This window comes from Rhinopithecus roxellana, chromosome 13 (assembly GCF_007565055.1).
Source record: "Rhinopithecus roxellana isolate Shanxi Qingling chromosome 13, ASM756505v1, whole genome shotgun sequence".
Lineage (NCBI taxonomy): Eukaryota > Metazoa > Chordata > Mammalia > Primates > Cercopithecidae > Rhinopithecus > Rhinopithecus roxellana.
In genome coordinates, this window is record NC_044561.1 from 7,327,173 (window position 1) to 7,351,356 (window position 24,184).

Here is a 24,184-nt window from a genome sequence, read left to right on the forward strand (position 1 = left end):
ATACCCTTAAGTATTATGTTATACTTCATCGTAAATGTAGTTTTTTTAAAAAAACTACATCAGATTATTTGAGTTTAACATTGCTCAACTAAATACAAATATAACTAAATACTCTCTATTCAACTGAGAGTAAAATAGTACCTACTTTTAAGACCTAAATTATTCCCTCAAGATACCTGTATTTAGTAATCTCATTTCAACTGCATTTTCTAGAAATTCAAATATGTTAAACCTTGAATATGAAAAAGGACAGTTAGTATCTCCACTAAAGTATGGAAGAATTAGCCCACAGTGTAAAATAAATACCCAAAATCTTTCCTGGTATTCAAAACCACAGGTACTATATCCGGCGTTCCATGCAAGGTTAAACAACAATAACAACTAACTGCTTTAGGATATTATTAAAATAAACCTAATTTCCGAAATATAATTTATGATGTTGAGAAATGCTATAAGGGTTTTTTTTCTAAATTCAACAGAAAATTATAAAAACCACTGAGGCCATAACCACCTTCGGTTCTATGTTGGCTCTCTTTAGAAAAAAGAACACATAAAACGCATATATAAATATTTGTGTTTGTGTATGTTAGTCATATAAATACTACTTCAACTTATCCAAAGATGTGATCCAAGCCTCTTTTCTTACTTTCCGTCTTTCAGGTCCACCGAATGCAATATGCCTTGCTTCTTCCACAGTCTCACAAACAAGACCATTTCCACACACAAACTGAATCACTTTCTTCAGCTGAGGAAACTGAGTCTTTATGACATCAATCACCATTTTACAGCCTTTAAGTTCCCTTAATCTTTCGTTGATCGGCTTGATCTAAAGGGTTTTAAAATATTTAACATGTTAGATACACTGAAATAAAAACCAAATGTTCATTATATTCTTTCTCACAAAACATATATATGCATGACAGCAAAAGATTAACAGTATGTACCCAGCCAGGCATGATGCTCACGCCTGTAATCCCAGAATTTTGGGAAGCCGAGGTGGGCAGATCACTTGAGGTCAGGAGTTTGAGACCAGCCTGGCCAACATGGTGAAACCCTGCCTCTACTAAAAATACAGAAAAATTAGCCAGGCATGGTGGCACATGCCTGTAATCCCAGCTACTCAGGAGGCTGAGGCAGGAGACTTGCTTGAGTTTGGGAGTTGGCAGTTGTAGTGAGCTGAGATAGCACTACTGCACTCCAGCCTAGCCGACAGAGTAAGACTCCATCTCAAAAAAAAAAAAACAAGACAAAAAACAAAACAAAACAAAAAAACAGTATGTAATTACACACCATAAAAGACTGATAAGAACATGATGAGGCCGGGCGCGGTGGCTCAAGCCTGTAATCCCAGCACTTTGGGAGGCCGAGACGGGCGGATCACGAGGTCAGGAGATCGAGACCATCCTGGCTAACACAGTGAAACCCCGTCTCTACTAAAAAAAAAAAAATACAAAAAACTAGCCGGGCAAGGTGGCAGGCGCCTGTAGGAGAATGGCGTAAACCCAGGAGGCGGAGCTGGCAGTGAGCCGAGATCCGGCCACTGCACTCCAGCCTGGGCGACAGAGCGAGACTCCGTCTCAAAAAAAAAAAAAAAAAGAAAGAAAGAAAAAAGAAAAATTAAGAATAAATTAGTAAGAGCTAATTAGAAGTAGCGCTGAGATTCAAACTCAGAGCAGTCTAGCTCTAAGGCATGTGCTCTCAACTACTATGAAGACTGGCTGCAATTCAGGGTCTTGACTGGTGAACCAAGAGAACATTTTCTTGAGTAGTCAATGAATAGTCACTGAAGGATACCAATCGTGATATGACAGAGTTCCTGCTTCACGAATTTAGACTCAGGATATGTCAAGGTATCTCAACACATACCTCAAGGCTCAAAATTTAGCCTCTTCCACAAAGAGCTAACACACTGGGTCAAATATTTACAATTAAGACTGAATTGGCATTTCACCAACAGACCATGTATCTTATCCATTTCCTATACTTTGCTATATAGGACAAAATACGTTGCTGGCTAATAGGTAGAGTGGTGCACTGCGAGTGCAATGAAATCAAAGGTAGAATTCTGTAAAAACTAGATAAGGAAGAAATGATACGATGTCAAGAAAGAGAATAGCCACTTGATATTATTATTTACTTGCCAATATATTTAACACCAGCTATTTAAATGATTGCCTAACTGACATACAAGCTACAATTTTTTTCAATCACTATCATAGTTTTAGGCAATAAGATCATTCTTTAAAAGACAAGACTTTTATCACTATAAATACCAGGCATTACAAAGTTCTTACATCAAGGTAATCTAGAGCGAGGAATGTCTCAGGTTCAGCTCTTTCCTCTTTCAGAAATCGAATACAATCTTTTGCTACCTTTTCAGAGGCTACAACAATGGCAATAATGTACCGGCCAAAAAGTTTAGTAACAGCCAGCTGGTATTTCTTATGAATAGGATGACACAGGTCAAGTAGTCTTCCAAACTTAGCAGGTTTCGAAAAAGGAGAGAAAAATAGATATATTAGACTGAAATATATAATTAATTGTTTTCTAATGTAACAAAGTAGCACAGACAAAAACTAATTTTACAAAATTACATACATCATAATTAATAGTTTTATTCAAATAGATCTAAGTTTCATTATGCAACGTCCATCTAGCTAAGTAACACTTCATTTAAAAAAAGAGTAATAAAGAGTGACTAGCCTTACCAAAATATTAAAATAGTTTCTAAAACTACATGATTAAATACTAATTTATTCCCTTATCTATTAAACAAGAATTTATAAGGGACCTGCTATTGCAGGTACTAAGCTAGGCGCTGGATAAAACATTAATGAACAAAGTAGATACCTTCTGACCTCACAGAATTTTCACTCTAGTGAGGAAGATATAAATAATCAATAATCACATGTATGTACAAAATGGAGCTAGACACTGACAAAGTAGAGAGTGCTCTGAGAATATTTAACAGGGACCAGGTTGGCATAAGAAGTCTAGGAAGGATTTCCAGCTGGGCGTGGTGGCTCACACCTGTAATACTAGCACTTTAGGAGGCTGAGGCAAGCAGATCATGGGGTCAGGAGATCGGGACCACCCTGGTCAATGTGGTGAAACCCTGCCTCTACTAAAAATACAAAAATTAGTTGGGCGTGGTGGTGCGCGCCTGTAGTTCCAGCTGCTCGGGAGGCTGAGGCAGGAGAATCACTTGAACCCAGAAGGCGGAGGTTGTGGTGAGCCGAGATCACGCCACTGCCTCCAGCCTGGCGACAGAGCAAGACTCTATCTCAAAAAAAAAATAAAAAAGAAAAAAGAAAAGTCGAGGAAGGATTTCCACGAAGTGTTACTTGATCTGAGACCTGAAGAATGGTCAAGAATGTATTAGATTGAAGTTCAAAAACTTTACTAGAAAATGTTTGGATGTCAAGCATCATGTAAATCAGTGGTCTCTAGAATATCTGAAGGTTTAATTTTCTGTCTTTGGACTCCTTCCTCCATTTGTTAGGTTCTACTTCAAGAATACCATTTTCCTATGATAAAACATCACTGTCTTTGCTCTGTTTAAATATCTTTGACTTTTTCTTCTCCATTAATTTGTGATTATCTCAAGCCTTTCTTCAGGGTCAATAATTTGATTTTCAGTTGTGTAATCTATTAATATTTGCTACCTTTTGTTTTTTTTTTTTAAAGAGATGAGGTTTTGCTATGTTGCCCAGGCTGGTCTCAAACTCCTAGGTTCAAGCTATCCTCCTGCCTCAGCCTCCGAGTAGCTGAAACTAGGTGCACACCATCACGCCTGGCAGCTACTTCTAATTTATTAACATTTCCTGCTATTAATGCTTCTAATTTGTTAATTTGTCTATGTTACTTATTACTTACATGCTAACTATAATTATTCAGTAATAATGCCTATTCTTGATTTGTTTTCACAGCTTACATTTTCCTTTTTATCTTATTGTTTTACCTCATATTTGAATCTAGTTTCATAAATTCAAGTTCTTATTACATTGCCCATAGTGCAAAACATTTACAGGGGATTTTGTTCTGTGACCTTCTAGACTGGGCTCTTTGACTTCTAAATGTTTTTAAATAGTTTCTTCCTCTTTGTTATTATATGTACCTATAGCTGCCACAGTGATTCTTTTCACTTTGCTTATGTTTAATGTGAGTAGCTCTGTTCAGATCTTTGATTTGCTATGGTGGATAATTTTCTTAATTCCTTTTCTCACAGAACTGAGACAATTACCTCCTCTGAGCAACAGTTGATAGAGTAAGTATTTCCTATTCTGTGTGCTTTCTTGTAAGGGATTGGATTGTAGGGGCAAGTGAGAACTCACCTAAGACTTTTTAAGAACACACTTCATTTAAGTACCTGAATTGTCTCTCATTGGAGTTTTTCATTAATATCCCATACCAAGTTCTTCTACCTTGAGGGAGGAGGACACATCCCATCTAGAAAACAGGGCTTCAAAATGGCCTCCCAATCGGAAAGCCCTAGTGAGACCCAGGGTCTTCACTCTCATTAGAGAGCACATGAGCTTCACGTTCCCCAGTTCACCAGTGTTTTTTTGTTGTTTTTTTGTTTTGTTTTGTTTTTTGTTTTTTTGAAACAGAGTCTCACTCTGTCACCCAGGCTGGAGCACAATGGTGCAATCTCCGCTCACTGCAACCTCTGCCTCCCGGGTTCAAGCAATTCTCCTGCCTCAGCCTCCCAAGTAGCTGGGATTACAGGTGGGCACCACCACGCTCCGCTAAATTTTTTGTATTTTTAGTAGAGACAGTGTTTCACCATGTTGGCCAGGCTGGTTTCAAACCCCTGACCTCAAGTGATCCATCCACTTCGGCCTCCCAGAGTGCTGGGATGACAGGCGCCCAGTTCACCAGTTTTTAAATCTAACCCTCTCCAGGTAGAAGAGGAAAAGGAAACAAATACATGTGAGTTTGCTTCTTGCTAGATCAAGGAATACAAGGTGAGAATTCTCAGGAGTTAGTTCATCAGTTCAGCTTCTGTGGAGTTGAGAAAAAGCAATGCTATACTTCAATATTTTTTTTAAATGCTAGATTATCACCATTTTCTAAAGTTTATGGCATCAGGTAGATTTTTTTTTAACTAGTTGTGTGTGTGTGTGTGTGTGTGTGTGTGTGTGTGTGTTTTACTAGCTTTTGTCATTTGGATAGGAATTGGGGGATCCAGATTTTGTGACCTAGACTTACTCCTGCATCATTATCTGGAAGTCAAAACCAACATTTAAGAGTCAGAAAGTCAAAACAGACACTATACAGGAGATGAAGATGGGTGGCCAGAGATAGGAGGAAAACCATGGAAGTGTGGATATGGAGGCCAATGGTAGATGTTTCCTTTTTTTGGGAGACAGTCTCACTCTGTCACCCAGGCTGGAGTGCAGTGGTGTGATCTCAGCTCACTGCAACCTCTGCCTCCTGTGTTCAAGCGGTTCTCCTGCCTCACCCTCCAGAGTAGCTGGGATTACAGGCGCCTGCCACAAAGTGCAGCTACTTTTTGCATTTTTAGTAGAGACAGGGTTTCACCATGTTGGCCAGGCTGGTTCCAACTCCTGACCTTAGCTGATCCACCTGCCTCAGCCTCTCAGAGTACTGGGATTACAGATGTGAGCCACTGCCCTGGTCAGCAGATGTTTCAAAAGAGAGCGGTGGTTACCAGTTTCAAATGCTGAAAATAGGCCACATCATAAAATAAGGACTGCACAGTATACACTGATGTTAGTGACAAGAGGGTCAGATGCCACCTTGATACAAAAGGAAATAATCTCGTGATGCTGACATCCCAAGCAACAAGTGATATTGTATTTTGGCTAATGAAATACACTAGCAATACCGGATGCACAGTCATACTCAGAGAATAAAAATATGCCAATCATGTCTGCTGAAAAAATATTTCAAAAACAAATAAAATCATGAAAAACATGAGGTTCAAGGCTATGTGTCTGGGGGGCTCAGGTTACTTCACAGCATCCAAGTCCTTTTGGGGATACTGGCCACAATTTGAACTTTCTGAGTACTACGTTCATGTCATGCTTCTCCCCAATAATTACGTACCTACAGCTACTACCGGAAGTTTTACCCTAATCATTTACTGTTACATTTTAAATATAAAGAGTCAAACCCAAAATTTAAAAATGTCTAAAATAATATTGCTTTGTAATAATGGTAATATTTCTAATCCCAAATGAGAAGATACTGTTGTAAGCAAACAGCAAAGCTTAGTTTTTTTGTTTAAATTAACTATTCATTCTCATTACCACAGAATCTGGGTACAGTCTTTTAAGATGTTCCAGAACCTCTGCTCTCTTTTGCTGGCGTTTTCCCTCATGGGTATCAAGCCCAGCGTTCTGCAATTCACTTCTAATAAGATTCAATTCTTCATTAACTTCAGACATTCTTGATTTTGTTTTTTCAATTTCATCCACTAGGGTTTCCTCTTGCTGTTTTTTCTCTTTCAAGCAATCCCTACAAAATAACAACAAATTATATAGCAAAATGATAAACCAAAATTTAGGAATTACCAGGTACAACATACTCTTGTCTGGCATTGCAGGGGAATAGAGCAGTGCTCTATCAATTTTTAAAGGGTAAAAAATGCAATAAACCTGACACCAAACATGGGCAAAAAAGATTTTGCTCATTCTTCGTTGATTTGAAAAATGTGGCTGGGCCAGGTGGCTCACTCCTGTAATCTCAGTACTTTGAGAGGCTGAGTGGGTGGATGGCTTGAGTCCAGGAATTTGAGACCAGCCTGGCAACATGGCAAAACCCTGTCTCTACAAAATACAAAAAAATTAGCCAGGTGTGGTGGAACACACCTGTAGTACCAGCTATTCAGGGGGCTGAGGCAGATGGATCACTTGAGCCTGGGGGTGGGTGTAGGTTGCAGTAAGCCATGATCACGCCACTGCACTCCAGTCTGGGCGAGAGTGAGACTCTGTCTCAAAAAAAAGAAAGAAATACATAAATAAGAAAGCTGCAAAGGGTGCAGTGGCTCACACTTGTAACCCAGCACTTTGGGAGTCCAAAGAGGGTAGATTGCTTGAGTCCAGGAGTTCAAGACCAGCCTGGCCAACATGGTGAAACTCCATCTTTACCAGAAATACAAAAAATTAGCTGGGTGTGATGGCATGCGCCTGTAGTCTCAGCTACAGGCTGAGGTAGGAGAGTTACGTGAGCCCCGGAAGTTGAGGCTACAGTGAGCCATGATTGTGCCACTGCACTCCAGCCTGGGCGATGGGAGTGAGAACCTCTCTCAAAAAAAAAGAAAAGAAAACAGCTGCAAGAAATTTTTTTTTACTCTACCTACATGCATGTCTTTGTATACTCCTCTAACTTCTCTATTCGTTTTTTATGATCTTCTATTTGTTCTTTTATTTGTTTTAGATTTCCCTAAAAGAGGAAATGAAATCTAAAATCAATTACAGCAATTCTAAACCAACAAAATTACATGCCTAGAACTTACTATAATATTATAAGCTGTTATAAATTCGAAAGATGTCAAATATAATTATATGAAAACATATCAAAGCAAATTACAGATCAGAGTTCAACTCCTGACTCTTACCATTTGCTAGATATTTGATCTCTAGCGATTTCTCTCTGTAACTTAAAACTTCAAGGAGATTATTTTCAAATATCTATATAGCTCTTATCCCTAACTAATTCACTCAACAAATATATTAGGTTGGTGCAAAAGTACTGCAACTACTTTTGCAACAACCTAAATATATTCACTGGCTACCACGTGATAGGAACTAGAGGTACAGAAACAAGCAGGAAAGAGTCCCTGCGCTCAAAGAACTAATGCCTAGTAGGAGAAACAGACAATTAAATGAGTAATTATACAGTAGAGTGGTATTGTGTTATAATAATATAGGAACCTATAGGGCAACTAATAGGCTTGTGGGTGAGGATTTCACAAAAGTTTTGTTCTATTCACTTTATCATTAAATCCAACTGGAAACTACTACAAGTCTTCTCCACCTGTCTGCAACTACGTATGTTCTTCTTACTGTTTTTTTGTATCCAAAAGACAACAGCAATTCAACCGACACTTGTTGACATCTACTAAGTGCAAGGTTTACAATGGACACAATTAGAATCCTGCCTTTAATAAGCTTCCAGTCTAGTAGAGAGGTACCAATTAATTGTTTTTTTATGCAATCTGACAAAAGCCCTTAGATATAGATAAAAAATTGGCCCAGCACGGTGGCTCAGGCCTGTAATCCCAGCACTGTGCAAGGCTGAAGCAGGCAGATCACCTGAGGTCAGGAGTTCAAGACCAGTTTGACCAACATGGAGAAACCCCGTCTTTACTAAAAATACAAAATTAGCCGGGCATGGTGGTGCATGCCTGTAATCCCAGCTACTCAGGAGGCTGAGACAGGAGAATCGCTTGAACCTGGGAGGTGGAGGTTGTAGTGAGCTGAGATGGCGTCATTGCACTCTAGTCTGGGCAACAAGACCGAAACTCCATATCAAATAATAATAATATTAATAGGTAGTTATATGAGGAAGAAATTATTTTTGGCTTTTCTAGGAGCTGGGATATAAAGAAAAGGAGGGACAGGGAAGGCTTTGCAGTGTTGGTAACTCTAGATTTTAACACGTAAAGATAAATAGATTATTCCAAGAAGAAATTAGCCTGCACAAAGTCAAAAATGTGCAATGTGTATTTTCATAAATCAGCATATAATTTTATAACATATCAATTATACAAATGTTTTAAAAGTAATTCCTGCTATGTTACCACCTTTGTTTTTCTCCTTGCACAAAATACCCTCTTCTACTCACAGAACTATCATAGATTATGCCTTTTATATTTGTATCTTCATCTGCCAAATCACGAAATAAATGAAATGAGGCAGTACAGTGTAAGGTTAAGGAGATTCATTCTGGAGACAGGTACAATAAGGAAATAAAATTTCATTAAGATTAATTCTAAATCATTACTGTACAACCCAAGATACCTGAACTTCTCCATGCCTCCTCTTTTCAAATGCCAGTCTTTCTTCGTCTGTCTTCTGTTCCCATTGCAGTTTTTCCAGTTGTTGAGTCATCGTAGCTACTTTCTTTCTTACTTGTTCCTTAAGTTCTTTATAACGATCCAGCTGCATAAACAGTATTGAAAAATTGCTAAGTCACCTTAATAATCATGACAGCAAATTCTTTGTATGAAATCCCATACTAGAAGATAATTAATCTTCCCAAAAGCTTTATATAAATTAAATCATAATCGACCACCTGCCCAGGGAAAATAATGTGAGCATGAAAGCTTCCTTTTAAAAAACTATTTATTATTTATTTATATTTGAAACTGTTATTTATTTTTATTTTGCTCTGTTGCCCAGGCTGGAGTACAGTGGCACAATCATAGCTCACTGCAGCCTTGGCCTCCTGGACTCAAGTGTTTATCTTATTATTCATAAGATAATTATTTTTTCCTCTCATAAACACCTAAAAGATACATGTGGCTTTGAGGAGACATGATCACTTAATTGACAAGAAGGAAACTAATTACTTAAGGTGCTTTAAAATGTTCAGTGATGAATTAATCTCTAACTTATTATACAAGATTTAATTATAATCAGTAGATGGCAAAAACACATAATTGACAACCACATTTTTATCATTTATCTTTTATCAATTTTATGATAATCTTTTTTTTTTTTTTTTTTTTTGAGACGGAGTCTCGCTCTGTCACCCAGGCTGGAGTGCAGTGCGCGATCTCGGCTCACTGCAAGCTCCACCTCCCGGGTTCACGCCATTCTCCTGCCTCAGCCTCCTGAGTAGCTGGGACTACAGGCGCCCGCCACCGCACCTGGCTAAGTTTTTGTATTTTTAGTAGAGACAGGTTTCACCGTGGTCTCGATCTCCTGACCTCGTGATCCGCCCGCCTCGGCCTCCCAAAGCGCTGGGATTACAGGCGTGAGCCACCGCGCCCATCCTGATAATCTTATATCACAATTATATACAAAAATAATTATGACTATGTAAGTAGAAAAAATACATCATTTTCTCTGGATTCTCCTTTCTCTTTTAAGATTTTTGGACGGAGACCTTAGTATAGAGGTTTTCATTGCTTTATTTTAAACAGCCTTTTAGGCTAGGCACAGTGGATCATGCCTGTAATCCCAGCCCTTTGGGAAGCTGAGGCAAGAGGATCACTTGAGCCCAGGAGTTCAAGACCAGCCTGGGCAACACAGTGTGACCTCATCTCTACAAAAACTTTAAAAATTAGCCAGGTGTGGTAGCATGCGCCTGTAGACAGGAGAATAGACTAAGCCCAGGAGTGACACTGTCGTGAACTATGATTGATAGCAGCAGGAGGCAGACAAATCCTAGTCAGACAGGGGTGGGCCCCCAGTGAAACTCAACCTTCAAGACAAAGACAGTTTAAAGCCTAGCTACAAGTCCTGGGTAAATCCCCAGACAAGATTGAGAACCTCTCTTCCTGTTTGGTGTGCTTACCTCTGACTGATCGCTACCTGTCACCTATTTTACATACACCTACCCTTCCCTAATTGGCTTTTCACACTGTTGTACCCACTTTAGAGTGGTGCCTTTATTTTAGCCTTTTTCTGCATACTCACAAACCAATCAGCACACATTCCCCCATTGTGAGTCTATAAAAGCCCCAGACCCAGCTACACTGGGGGAGAAACCACCTGACTTCAGGTAGTGGACGACCTCTTGCATCCCCTCTCTGCTGAGAGCTGTTTCATTACTCAATAAAATTCTTCTTTGCCTTCCTCACTCTTCGATCGCCAGTGTAGCCTCATTCTTCTTAGACACAGGACAAGTACTCAGGACCCACTGAACGTGGGTACAGAGAAGGCTGAAACACTGTGGCCTTCTGCCCTCTGCTGGCAGAGGGCAGCTGCCCCACATGACAGGAAGCAGTGGCGGGGCTGACTCAGCCCTGGAGCTGAGGGCCAGAGTGGGCCAAGAGGCTGACAGAGCTGTTAACACGCAACCATCCTTCAGGCTGCAGACAGGACTAAAGAGCTAATTAGTACACTGTAACAACTCCTCTGGTGCTTTGGGGTCATGAGCACCCTTGCCTGGGTGCCACTGTGTTCCCCTCATCTGGACGCCAGAGCCCACTGTGGAAGTGGCTTGCGACATGCCTGGTCCAGCTCCAAGCACCGCATGGAGCCTGCTTCCTTGCTGGTACTTGGAACAGGTGGCTGGAAACTAAACTTGCTTGCTCACACACCCTCTTCTGCTAGGGGCTGAGTGAACGGTCGTGGCAGCTGTGGGATTCGCACCAGAGTGTAGGCTAGGTGCAGCCTGGCAAGCTGAGTGGACGGGGTGTCTCCTGCAGTGAATGTGGGACCAAGCAAGGCCTAGAAGCAAGGCCTGGGCAAGGGTGTCACCAACCGAGGGTCTCTGGCTGACAAAGTGACTGAGAAAAATCCTGCATCGGCCAGGCATGGTGGCTCATGCCTGTAATCCCCGCACTTTGGGAGGCTGAGGCGGGTGGATCACCTGAGGTCGGGAGTTTGAGACCAGCCTGACCAACATGGAGAAACCCTGTCTCTACTAAAAATACAAAATTAGGCAGGCATGGTGGCGCATGCCTGTAATCCCAGCTACTCAGGAGGCTGACGCAGGAGAATCACTTGAACCCAGAAGGCGGAGGTTGCAGTGAGCCAAGACCACACCATTGCACTCCAACGTGGGCAACAAGAGTGAAACTCCGTCTCAAAAACAAACAAAAAAAATCCTGCATCATGATCATGCCACTGCACTCCAGCCTGAGTGACAGAGCGAGACCCTATCTCTACAAAATTAAAATTAAAAATAAATAAATTTAGATTCTGTATACAGGCTGAAAAATTTAAATCCCCACAATTTACACTGAGGATAATCTCTTAAAATATCAGAGAGGTCATCTTTTAAATTTTTTTCTAATTCAAAGAAGCTGAAATAATAGAAACATAAGATTTCCCCTAAGTTGACCTTTTTTACCTGACTGGCTTCCAGTTCAATGTCTCGCCCTTTACGTAAAATTTCTTCCTCAATCTGTTTTTCAAAACTTCTCCATGCACCATCTAAATCAGCCAGCTCTGTCTCCAGGGCTTTTATATCATCTTCCTGTTTAGAACATTGTTTTTCGCTGTCCTTTATTGATTTCTTAGCCACATCTAATTTCTTAAGGTGGTGAGAAGTGTTTTCTTTGGCTTTAATGTACTGAGGCCTCTTCTGATTTAAAAGGGTTTCAAGTGACCTGAAAAGGGAAAAACATTTGCTTTAAAGAAAATTTCATTTCTTTAATATATAAAGGGAAGAAGTTGTTTTGATCAAACCACTTTAAAAAAGAAATCCTAAAATCGACTTTCAGAGACTGTAAGCAGATCAGTGGTTGCCAAAGGTTGAGCAAGGTCAGTGGGAGGGTTGAATAAAGCACAGGATCACTTTTGAGAGTGGTACTGTAGTGGTAGACACTTGACACTATGAATTTGCCAAAACCTATATTACTTTATAGCACCAAGAATGAACCTTAATGTAAGCAAATTAAAAAATAATCACTCAGGAGGCTAAGGGATCCTAGATGGAATGTAGAATGTAATAAAAGAATCTAACTTTATTACAAATGTAGAAACAACCTTCCTGAAGTGGTAGAAGGAAAACATGCTGACCAAATTCTAGAAATAAGTGGAGTCTGTAAGACTAAAAACAAAAGAATTGTACATAAGTACTTGGTAACATATAGTTACAAAGATGCTTTCCAAGGGGTACAGTTTAACAATTCTGACACTATTACACATGATTACTGGAACCGCACAATTAAGCAAATGGATGGCAGATGGTAGAAGCCAGATTTCCCATTGTTGAAGTGGGAGGTTACAGATAAGCAAGAGAAGGCTAGAATGATTAATGTGGTAATGGACTTAGAATTGGGAGATATCAATATGAACTCATGTTTAGCTTAATATAGATGGTCACATATGAAAATATTTATAGCTATGTGTATAAATAGTATACACACGTATTTCCTAGTTCCAACAGCTGAGAAAGCCTAGAAGCAAGGACACTCCAGTAACAAGGAACACACCTACCACCTAGATGTTGGTTCCCAATACTATTCTCCAATAAAAGGAACCAGGGTTCCTTGGAGAGCCTGGGGCAGGCTCACATAAGCTGGGGCAAGCTGATGCTTGGACTGCCTTACACAAGATGACACTAGAAGATACTCATCTTCTAGAAAGTAAGGAAGAGCTCCAAAAAAAATTACAATAATGAGAATATTTCAAAGGGACACAGGAGCCAACTCAAAGAGTTCTTAGTGGCCAGAGCAGGAACAATCTAAGCAACAAAATCAACAATGTAATATTGGATTATAACTCCAAGTGTAAAATATCCATAAATCTATACTGATGTAAATAACAATTAATTTAATTTTAAAATAAGTAAGTAGAGACAAATCTGTGCAGAATTCCAAATAAATCATGTAGATACTTTGCCCTCAAGGTAAAACATAACTCTCCCTACTCCTTAAGTGTGGGCTATGCATAGTGACTTCCTCTCAAAGATTACAGTATGAAAAGGGAGAAAAACTTATAGTGGAGAAACATGACAAACACTACTTCAGTCAGGTGATCAAGGTCAACATCAACAGTGATACCATGTTGATATGACATATGATATACTATATGATAAATGTCATGTGACATACATAATACACTGACACTCTAATAGAATCTAACGCGAATGACATTTTACTTCTGTGGTCTTCCTCCCCACAGTCTGTATCTTCAGTCTAATTATGAGAAAACCATCAGACAAATTCCAGTTGAAAGATGTTCTACAAAAAAACTGACCAATATTCCTCAAAATTGTCAAGCTCATCAAAAACAAGAACTGTCACAGCTAAAAGGTGCCTAAGGAGACATATAACTAAATGTAATATGGTATTTTGGATCATTAAAAGGACATTAGGCAAAAACTGAGAAAATATGTATAAAGTATGGACTTTAGTTAATGTATCAATATTAGTTTATTAATTGACAATGTATCATAATAATGTAAGATGTTAATAACAGCAGAAACTGAGTGTTGGGAATATGGGACTGATACAGGAGCAAAAAATAAATTATTTAGGCAGATAGTGAAGGTTAAGAGAGTTCTCAGCAGAGCTTCCCTTTTAACAAAAAGCAGCCCCCAAATCATTTCTTTTATAACAAAGAGGAGCCTGAAAAGTCAAGCTACAAACATATATAAGCAAGCTGGAAGCTTGTACGAGTGAATGCCAGAAGCTGAGCCAACAGGAAAGGGCTACCCAGAAGCCAGCTAAGTTCAACATGAAGGCTCCATCTTCCCTTTTCTTTGTCACCATGTGTACAGTAGAAAAGTTGGCAACATGGTATCAGCCAGGTACAGAATCTGCATAATAAAAAATTAGGGTGGGTGGCCAGCTTCTTTGTGTGCTATGCAAATGGCACACCTAGTCCTAACCAGTTCTTCACGTGCTCTGCAAATGGCATACCTGGTGTGAGCAATCCTTCATGCCCTAAATCAGACACCACCTCCTCAAGCTCATCTACAAAACCTCCTGTACTTCGCTGTGGACCAGAAGACCTGATTGGAGCCCCTCTCTCTGTATGAAAGAAAGCTTTTCTCTTTCTTTCACCTATTAAACCTCCACTCTTAACCTCACTCCTTGTGTGTCTGCATCCTTGATTTCCTTCGTGTGAGGCAATGAACCTCGGGTATTACCCCCAAACAACGCCACTTCAGGACCATTCTTTTTTTTTTTTTTATCTTTTTTTTTTGAGGCGGAGTCTCGCTCTGTCGCCCGGACTGGAGTGTGCACGTGGCCAGATCCCACTCACGCAAGCTTCCGGCCTCCCGGGTTACGCAATTCTCCTGCCTCAGCCTCCCCGAGTAGCTGGTACTACAGGCGCCCGCCACCTCGGCCCGGCTAGTTTTGTATTTTTAGTAGAGACGGGTTTTCACCGTGTTAGCCAGGATGGTCTCGATCTCCTGACCTCGTGATCCGCCCGTCTCGGCCTCCCAAAGTGCTGGGATTACAGGCTTGAGCCACCACGCCTGGCCACTTCAGGACCATTCTATACTATTTTTTCTTTTCCTTGAGATGGAGTCTCACTCTGTCACCCAGACTGGAGTGCTGTAGTGCGATCTCAGCTTACTGCAAGCTCCACCTCCTGGGTTCATGCCATTCTCCTGCCTCAGCCTCCCAAGTAGCTAGGACTACAGGCGCCTGCCACCATGCCCAGCTAATTTTTTGTATTTTTAGTAGAGATGAGGTTTCACCATGTTAGCCAGGATGGTCTCGATCTCCTGACCTTGTGATCCACCCGCCTCGGCCCCCCCAAAGTGCTGGGATTACAGGCGTGGACCACCGCACCTGGCCTATACTATCTTTATAATTTTTCCGTATATCTAAAAGTATTCCAAAGTAAAAGGCTTATTTTTAAAAATCAATTTTCAAAGTGTCACTTATATTATTTCCTCTATCAATCTACATATAACCCAACTGTTAATATTGACTTTTAAAAACTCACTTTAATTCTTTTTCTGTTTGTTGTAGTTGTCTAGTTAGAATTCCATGTTCCTTTTTCCTGGCTTTAACTATGTTTTCATGATGAGACAAAGACTCTCTTGTGACACTCAAATCCCTTTTCACATGCTCTAACTTGGTGTTCAAGAAATCAATCTTTTTCTCATTATGGTATAGTTGAAAAAGCTGCAGTTGTATCTTGTTCATTTTCAGTTCTTCAAGGAGACTCTGGTAACGTTCTGCCTATAAAAGAGTATAATTCAACAGCAGTTAAAAGGGAGTATATTTAAGTTGGCCTTTCATAAACTCAACTATTGTACCAACAAATTAACTAATGAATTTTTATTTGTCATTAGGACATAATATCCTTGCCAAAAGTAGCATAATTTGGCAAGGGTTTCTGAATATACTTTTTAAATAACCCAATAAACCAGTAAATGATGTTGTATTCTTGTGCTCAGTGGTATGATGATAAGAACAATGGGCCGGGCACGGTGGCTCAAGCCTGTAATCCCAGCACTTAGGGAGGCCGAGACGGGCGGATCACAAGGTCAGGAGATCGAGACCATCCTGGCTAACACGGTGAAACCCCGTCTCCACTAAAAAATACAAAAAAAATCTAGCCGGGTGAGGTGGCGGCGCCTGTAGTCCCAGCTACTCGGGAGGCTGACGCAGGAGAATGGCGTAAACCCGGGAGGCAGAGCTTGCAGTGAGCCGAGATCCGGCCACTGCACTCCAGCCTGGGCGACAGAGCGAGACTCCATCTCAAAAAAAAAAAAAAAAGAACAATGAAGTGGCGTGCATTCACCTGGGTCCCTTTTGTCTGGACCTGTGAGCTTGACAACTCAATCAGTATTTCTGGCACCAGCTTCCTCCTTTGTAAACTGAAAGAAGAGTGTGATATGACTAATAAAGTGCTAGCAACTTTAAATTCAGTGACTCCAAGAAAAATTCCTACTACAGGAAGTAGTTTTTCCACTGATAAAACAGGACTCTTACAATGCTAAATTATATGTGAAAAATAATAATTTCCTTAACATCTGTGCTATTAAAGAAATAAAGGAACAGATTACCTCAAGAGGAGCTCCTAATCAATACTGGAAGTATTTCAAGTAACAGGCTATCCGCTAGGATGTTGTAAAAAGACAATTAGGAAGTTGTTTTGTTCTAACTGTCCTTAAAATGTTTAAATTCTGCAATTCAGTATATTGTGATTACTACAGTCTGACTTCCACTGCAGCCACTCCTTTCCACTAACAAAACCAAGGACAGGTATACACACATTCGAAAATATGAAGACACAGAGAAACATCACTAATAAGAAACATCCACTTTTCATTTACTTCTTCAAATATGTATCGAGTACTATGTGCCAGGTGCTGGTCTATGCACTGGCAATACAGCAGAAAATAAGACAGACTATCCCTGATCTTGTTTGTTTGTTTGAGACAGAGTTTTGTTCTCTCACCCAGGCTGGAATGCAATGGCACGATCACAGCTCACTGTAGCCTCGACTTCCTGGGCCCAAGAGATCCTTCTGCGTCAGCCTCCTGAGTGGGTGGTCTCCTCCCTTACCACCACACCTGGCAAATGTTTTAATTCTTATTTTTGTAGAGATGAGGTCTCACTATGTTGCCCAGGCTAGTCTCGAACTCCTGGGCTCAAGGGATGCTCCCACCTTGGCCTCCCAAAGTACTGGGATTAAAGATGTGAGCCACCATACCCAGCCCAACCCTGCTCTCATGCAGTTTATATTCCGGTTATTCTAATGGGGAGAAGAGAGGAAGAAAAGTCAGAGAATAAACACGAGGACCAAACTCTGACCTTTTTTCTTCTCTTGCCCAAATTTCTATCTAAGGAGCCTGGGGAATCTGCTCTACAAAGTGTCATCAGAGAGTTTTTTTTTTTTTTTTTTTTTTTTTTTTTTGAGACAGAGTCTTACTCTGTCACCCAGACTAAAGTAGCGCAGTGGTGCCATCTCGGCTCACTGCAACCTTTGCCTTTTCGGTTCAAGTGATTCTCCTGCCTCAGCCTCCTGAGTAGCTGGGATTACAGGCATGTGCCACCACGCCCGGCTAATTTTTCTATTTTCAGTAGAGACGAGGTTTCTCCATGTTGGCCAGGCTGGTCTGAAACTCCTGACTTCAAGTGATCCGCCCGCCTCCCTCTCCCAAAGTGTGGGGATTACAGGTGTGAGCCACCACGCTCGGCCAGAAGGGTTTTATTCAACCCTATATAATATAGCTTACTTTCCAACCTGATGCTGGCATAGTATCACATGACAGATAAGGAAAGAAATTAAAATATTTTAACTGCAAATACGTTTCTTTGCCGTATCTTGAAATAGCCCTGCAAAGTTGTCTCTTGTGGGGAAAAATCTACATTCTGTAGAGAATCCCCTTTTCCTTTTCCAAGCCTCTTTTCCTGAACCAGGAGACAATCAACTAAGAGTCCCATACCTTTTTAAGTCTGATAAGAAACATTTACAATCTATTCTCTCTGAAGCCTGCTACCTGGAGGCTTCATCTGCATAACAAGAACATTGGTCTCTACAATCCCTTATCTTAACCCAGACATTTCCTTTCTGCTGATTCCAGGTCTTTATATAAGACTCTTTCAACCAACTGCCAATAAGAAAATCTTTGAATCCACCTGGAAACCCCACTCCCCCTCCTTTCCAGAATGAACCAATGTACATCTTACAAGCATTGACTGATGTCTTATAGCCCCTAAAATGTATAAGACCTAGCTGTGGCCTGACCACTTTGGACACATGTTCTCAGGATCTCCTTAGAGCTGTGTCACAGGCCATGGTCACTCATATTTGGCTCAGAATAAGTCTCTTCAAATATTTTACAGAGTTTGACTCTTTGTTGACAGACAAACAAATAATAAACAACATAATTTTATACAGCAATAAATGCTACAAAGAAACAAAATAGGGCAATGTGCTAGTACAAGGGAGAGGGTGCTAATTTAGATTGGAGGAATGAATAGTAAATGCCTATCTGAGAAAATGGCTTTTTAATAAAAACATGAATGAGAGACTACCAGGTATGCAAAATCAGGCATACAGCTATCTAGGCAGAGGAAATAGCAAAAGTCCCAGAATAGAAAGAAGTTTGTTGTGTTCAACACATAACAAAGGTCAAAGTGGCAGCAAAGCACAGGAAGTTAAGGCTCAAGAGGTAAACAGGGACAAGACCAGTACGCTTTATAAGAGACAAGATTATCAGTGCGGTGAGAAGCACTGCACTGGAAGGTTTTATGCATGGAAAGTTAGGATCTGATTTGAGTTTCAAAAACTACCACTTTAACTACAACCGAAGACAAGGTACTCTATTAGGCATTGTGAAGCAGCCCAAGAAATGTACAGAGATACATTTGCATGTAATGTGCTCATGGCTGCCTGGGAGCTTCCCAAGACACTTTCAGGGAGTCCTTGAAAGCAAAATTATTTTCATAATAATACTAAGACTTTATTTGTCTGTTTCAATGTGTTGACACTTGCACTGACAGTGTGGATAAAATTGCTAGGCCTTAACATAAGTAAGATTTAACACAGAAGTGTTTATGAGAATCCAGCTGTCTTTTATTAAGTTAGACATTAAGGAAATTATAAAAGTGGTAGAACAATGTCTACTGTTTCGGAAAATATAGTCATCTTTCATAAAAATGCTATTTATGTTAACATGTAATGAGTTTATTGCTATTTTTACAGGGATCATTAAAACAGTTTTTAAATGTCCAGTGTTAATTTCAAATACAATAAATATTAATAGATATAACACATATGAACAAAAACTCCTTGGGGTCCTCAATAATTTTTAAGAGCATAAGGGGTTTAATATCCAAACATCTGAGAGCCTTTGCTACATAAGACATAAACCCCTCAAGCTTGTTTTCAGTTGGGAAAATCAGACATTTTTCTAGTTCAGGCTGTCCTGCCTATTCAGAAAGAAAAACTCAAATAGTGGGAAATATATAAAAAAGTTTATCTTAATGAATATTGGGCTTTAATTGTCTTATACTACTAAATTAATCTTCTTGGTAACCCCAAGCCCATATCTAGTGATTCTAATACAGAAAATTTGGTATCCAATACTTAATGGTTACATCTTCATGACATCTTACCTCTTCCTTCTCTAATTTTGCATGTCTGCGCTCTGCCGCTACGTTTTTTTTCTTATTAAAATTAAACTGTGCGTCCTCGTCGGCTTTTTGTAGCTTTCTTCTCTTTTCTTCGTATTCCCCTACAAGCTCTCCTGAAGCGCTGACCTCTTCAAAAAACTGTGTCCTTTCTTTGGGTTTCTTCAACGAAATCGACTCTACGGTTCCCTTTTAAAAACAGTAGTGCGCCAACACATAAAATATAGTGATGTGTTTTCAAAATTCTGAATCAAATAAACTACTGCAGCTTACTTACCTGAAAAACTAAACAATTTTGTCCTTTGGCTATTATGCCTATCTTTTCTAACTCTGCAATGTAAACAGAACGACTCACAAGACTGTCATCAAAGTGAAATTCTGAGCATCCCCCTAAAATAAAAGAATAAAAAGCCTGTTAAAAAATATATAAATACCAGATATATCTCAAAATCCACTGAAAGTTTAATAAAATTACTTTTCTTATTGAAATGGCCAGTTATATAATAACATACACGGGAATAAATGCATTTAATGAGTCAACAAATATTAAGTGTCTATTACATGTCAAGGTCTATTTTACAGTGGCGAACAAAACACATGAAAGTCTCTGATCTGAGTCAGGATGTAAAAGGAAAATAAATCTCAGAACTCCCAACTCACTAAGCCAAAGGGAAAAGTTGAGCTGGAAACTAGGTCATGCAAACTTGCCTCCTATTTTGTTCCTAAATAAGGTAGCTATAAAGATTAAACAACAACAAAAACTGCATGCCTCCCTCACAATTTACCCGCAGGGAAATTCCTTGTGGGCCCCAAGATCTTTACCCTAAAACAGTTCTATTGAATTTCAACCTAACAATATAAAATGACAGCTTATCTTCACATGTACAGGACAAAGGACAGAACTCAAAGTCATCCCTCTGCTCATCTGAGATAAATGCATATCTGATTGTCTCCTCTGCCCTATCTTTATCTTTTTTTTTCTGAGACAGGGTCTTGCTGTGTTGCCCAGGTTGGAGTGCAGTGGCGCAAACTTGGCTCACTGTATCCTAGACCTCCCAAACTCAAGTGATCTTCCCAACTTAGCCTCCTAAGTACTGGGACTACAGGCTCACGCTACTACACACAGCTAATTTTTGTACAGACAGGGTCTCATGACGTTACCCAGGCTGGTCTCAAACTCCTGAGTTCAAGCAATCCTCCCGCTGTGGCCTCACAAAGTGCTGCGATAACAGGCGTGAGCCACCATGCCCAGCCTATATTATCTTATATAAAAATGCAGATTCACTGAGCTAGCATAAGGCATGAATGACTCTGCCTCTACCCCCATCACATGTGAACAACTGATCAAAGGCTCAAATAATTCAACTGCTGGTCTCTTATCCATCCACACCTTTAAAAAAAATTTCTTCCTCTTTCCCCAATCCTCGCCCTTTTCCTGTAAATACATATACACACACACACAAATTCAAACATTTCACTCAAGTTGCTTTTTGGTGGTAGAAAAAACTGTCTATAAAAGCCAAAAATGTGCATACAATTTGTTCATCACTAAGAAAAACTGATAAACATAAAGAACCTCAAGAATAAATGTTAAGATTTCTCGGCCGGGCGCGGTGGCTCAAGCCTGTAACCCCAGCACTTTGGGAGGCCGAGACGGGCGGATCACAAGGTCAGGAGATTGAGACCACCCTGGCTAATACGGTGAAACCCCGTCTCTACTAAAGAATACAAAAAACTAGCCGGGCGAGGTGGCGGGCGCCTGTAGTCCCAGCTACTCAGGAGGCTGAGGCAGGAGAATGGCATAAACCTGGGAGGCGGAGCTTGCAGTGAGCTGAGATCCGGCCACCGCACTCCAGCCTGGGCGACAGAGCCAGACTCCATCTCAAAAAAAAAAAAAAAAAAAAAAAAAAAAGATTTCTCTGTCTTCAAGGTACTCCCTCCTTCATCTTAACTAAATATCCAGATTTTAAAATGTTATTTGACAGTAGGGGGATTTGAACTTATGTCTGTTAAGGAAACACAAACATAATTGGAGAATTATGTGGCGAATCAAACAGGTTCTGTTACTTGCTTCTGAGATATGCTATGCAAGAGAAAAAAAGAACTCTAGCTCATTATGCCAGAATAATAAACCATACCCTCCAAAAAAAGAAAAAACGGGCAATCTTACTTGACGTGAAAAATAAAATGAAAAAAATTTTATAAAAAAATACCTCGGATAATCCTTGTAAATGTTTTCTCTTCACCACTTTCCTCCACATATACAATTTTTACACTTGCAGAAGAAGAAATAGGTTTTCCAATATGTGCTCCATGAATGAGTTCTTGAATATTTTTCACTCTTAAATTAGCTGTTTTCTCTCCCATTACAAAACTAAGTGCATCCATTACATTAGATTTTCCTGGGGAAGAAAAGAGAAAAAACACTATACATTCTTAATGATAAAAAGCCCTGCCCAGAGCTGAACAAACCGTCACCAATCGAAGTGAAATATAGCCAATAGACATGTCCTTTTTAATCAATGTTCAAAATGCATGACTGAAATATCTGATGTAGAAAATTTGCTTCTTCCACGCATCCATTGTAGACTATTAAGAGGTCTAAATTTAAGGACTAAAATATATGTATCTAAATCCCAGCTCTCTTCCATTATTAGGTATCACACCATGGCAAATCATTTAACTTCAGAGTTTCAGTTATCCTCATTTTATAAATATGGAATCTATCACCTAAAGCATTGGTGCAGCAACAAATCCTCATATACTCTAAAAAAAGAGAGGCTAAGGCTGGGCGCAGTGGCTCACACCTGTAATCCCAGCACTTTGGGAGGCCAAGGTGGGCATATCACCTGAGGTCAAGAGTTCGAGACTAGCCTGGCCAACATGGTGAAACTTCCTCTCTACCAAAAAATATAAAAAATAGCTGGGCTTGGTGGCACGGACCTGTAGTCCCAGCTACTCAGGAGGCTGAGGCAAGAGAATCACTTGAACCTAGGAGGCAGTGGTTGCAGTGAGCTGAGACTGCGCCACTGCACTCCAGCCTGGGCAATGAGGAGACTCCAACTCAAAATAAATAAATAAATAAATAAACAAACAAACAAACAAAGAGAAGCTAACTAAATCCAGGATCTTTTCAAGGGCTAAATTAAAATTGTTAATGATTGGTATGAGATGGTGCTACAGAAAACTTATACAGCAGGATTGATACTGTTATCTTTTGAAAGTCCTACTTACAAGGTTGGCTGGCTTACAGGGATTTGGATTTGGATGTTGGGAGGGTTTCTAACATTCCCTATTAAGAATGGTTCACTGTGCCTAAACTACCTGTGCAAACAATATGATTTAATCTGAACAAGTGCTTTCTTTCTAGGATTCTGGAATATTATTTTATAATTTCTTTTGAGGAAGATCTGGCCTAAGAAGATTCTGGAACTTGGGTACAAGATAGGCAAACCGTGCCTATGTGACAATCTCCCGATAAAAACGCTGCACATTGAGTCTTGAGTGAGGTTCCCTGGTGGGCAACACTTCACACGTGTGGACTAGCTGCTGGAGGAATGAAGCACTGAGTGACACCAATGGGTAAGGACTTAGAATCTTGCACCTGGTTTCCTAAGACTTTACCCCATATACCCTGTCCCTTTGCTGAGTTTGCTTTGTATTTTTTCACTGTAATAAATAATAGTATTGAGTCAAACTATATGTAGAATCCTGTGAGTTTTCCCAACAAATTACTGAACCTAAGGGTAGTTGTGGGCATTCCTAATCCCAATGTTAAATCTGTTACCCAATCATTGGCCCATAATTTTCTCTAAGACAATTTCAAGGTGCAACGTCAATGCAGCTGTCACCATCTCTATTAATTTATTTCCCCTTTTCACATCCCTTCCCCTATATCCACAGAGCAGTTTAAACTTTCAGGCTGGGTGCAGCAGCTCACGCCTGTAATCCCAGCACTTTGGGAGGCCGAGGCAGGAAGATCACCTGAGGTCAGGTATTTGAGACTAGCCTGACCAACATGGTGAAACCTCATCTCTACTAAAATACAAAAAATTAGCCAGCTGCGTTAGCATGCGCCTGTAATCCCAGCTACTCAGGAGGCTGAGGCAGGAGAATCGTTTGAACCCATAAGACAGACGTTGCAGTGAGCTGATATTACACCACTGTACTCCAGCCTGGGCAAGAGAGCAAGACTCCATCTCAAGACAAAATAAATAATTTTCAATGCCAAAAGTAGGAAAGTAACATGAACAAAGCAAAGAAATACTATCAGCCTCTGGAAATATGGCTTAGTTCTAGGTTTAGGGTCTTTCTAAAAAGAACTAGAAATAAATTGCTGCAAATTTACTTAGCTGAGTCTCAGTCAACCAACAGATATGAAATGGCTTTTTTGGGTTAATGGATAATCTGCACATTGAGGGCTATTATTGTAAGACAGTGAAAATGGGACAAGGTAAACATCCATTGAATTATTAGGTAATTCAAGTA

The 24,184-nt window shown here is 40.0% G+C and overlaps 1 protein-coding gene and 1 long non-coding RNA gene across 3 annotated transcripts in view; one reads left to right on the top strand and one right to left on the bottom strand.

Moving 5' to 3' along the window:
• LOC115892913 overlaps positions 1-14,612 on the top strand; it is a 48,674-nt gene extending 34,062 nt beyond the window's left edge. The window contains exons 2-3 of the long non-coding RNA XR_004052843.1: positions 4,229-4,267; positions 13,773-14,612. This is a non-coding gene — a long non-coding RNA (uncharacterized LOC115892913). The remainder of the gene's footprint in view (positions 1-4,228; positions 4,268-13,772) is intronic.
• SMC1B (structural maintenance of chromosomes 1B) overlaps positions 1-24,184 on the bottom strand; it is a 66,488-nt gene that overhangs the window by 39,559 nt on the left and 2,745 nt on the right. For both annotated transcript variants that reach the window (XM_010367604.2, XM_010367542.2), the window contains exons 2-11: positions 21,910-22,098; positions 19,974-20,086; positions 19,682-19,885; positions 15,552-15,790; positions 11,995-12,253; positions 8,991-9,131; positions 7,328-7,410; positions 6,276-6,483; positions 2,295-2,480; positions 647-826 (exon numbers count right to left, since the gene is read on the bottom strand). In XM_010367604.2, coding sequence (XP_010365906.2) covers positions 647-826; positions 2,295-2,480; positions 6,276-6,483; positions 7,328-7,410; positions 8,991-9,131; positions 11,995-12,253; positions 15,552-15,790; positions 19,682-19,885; positions 19,974-20,086; positions 21,910-22,098 — 1,802 coding nt within the window. The remainder of the gene's footprint in view (positions 1-646; positions 827-2,294; positions 2,481-6,275; positions 6,484-7,327; positions 7,411-8,990; positions 9,132-11,994; positions 12,254-15,551; positions 15,791-19,681; positions 19,886-19,973; positions 20,087-21,909; positions 22,099-24,184) is intronic.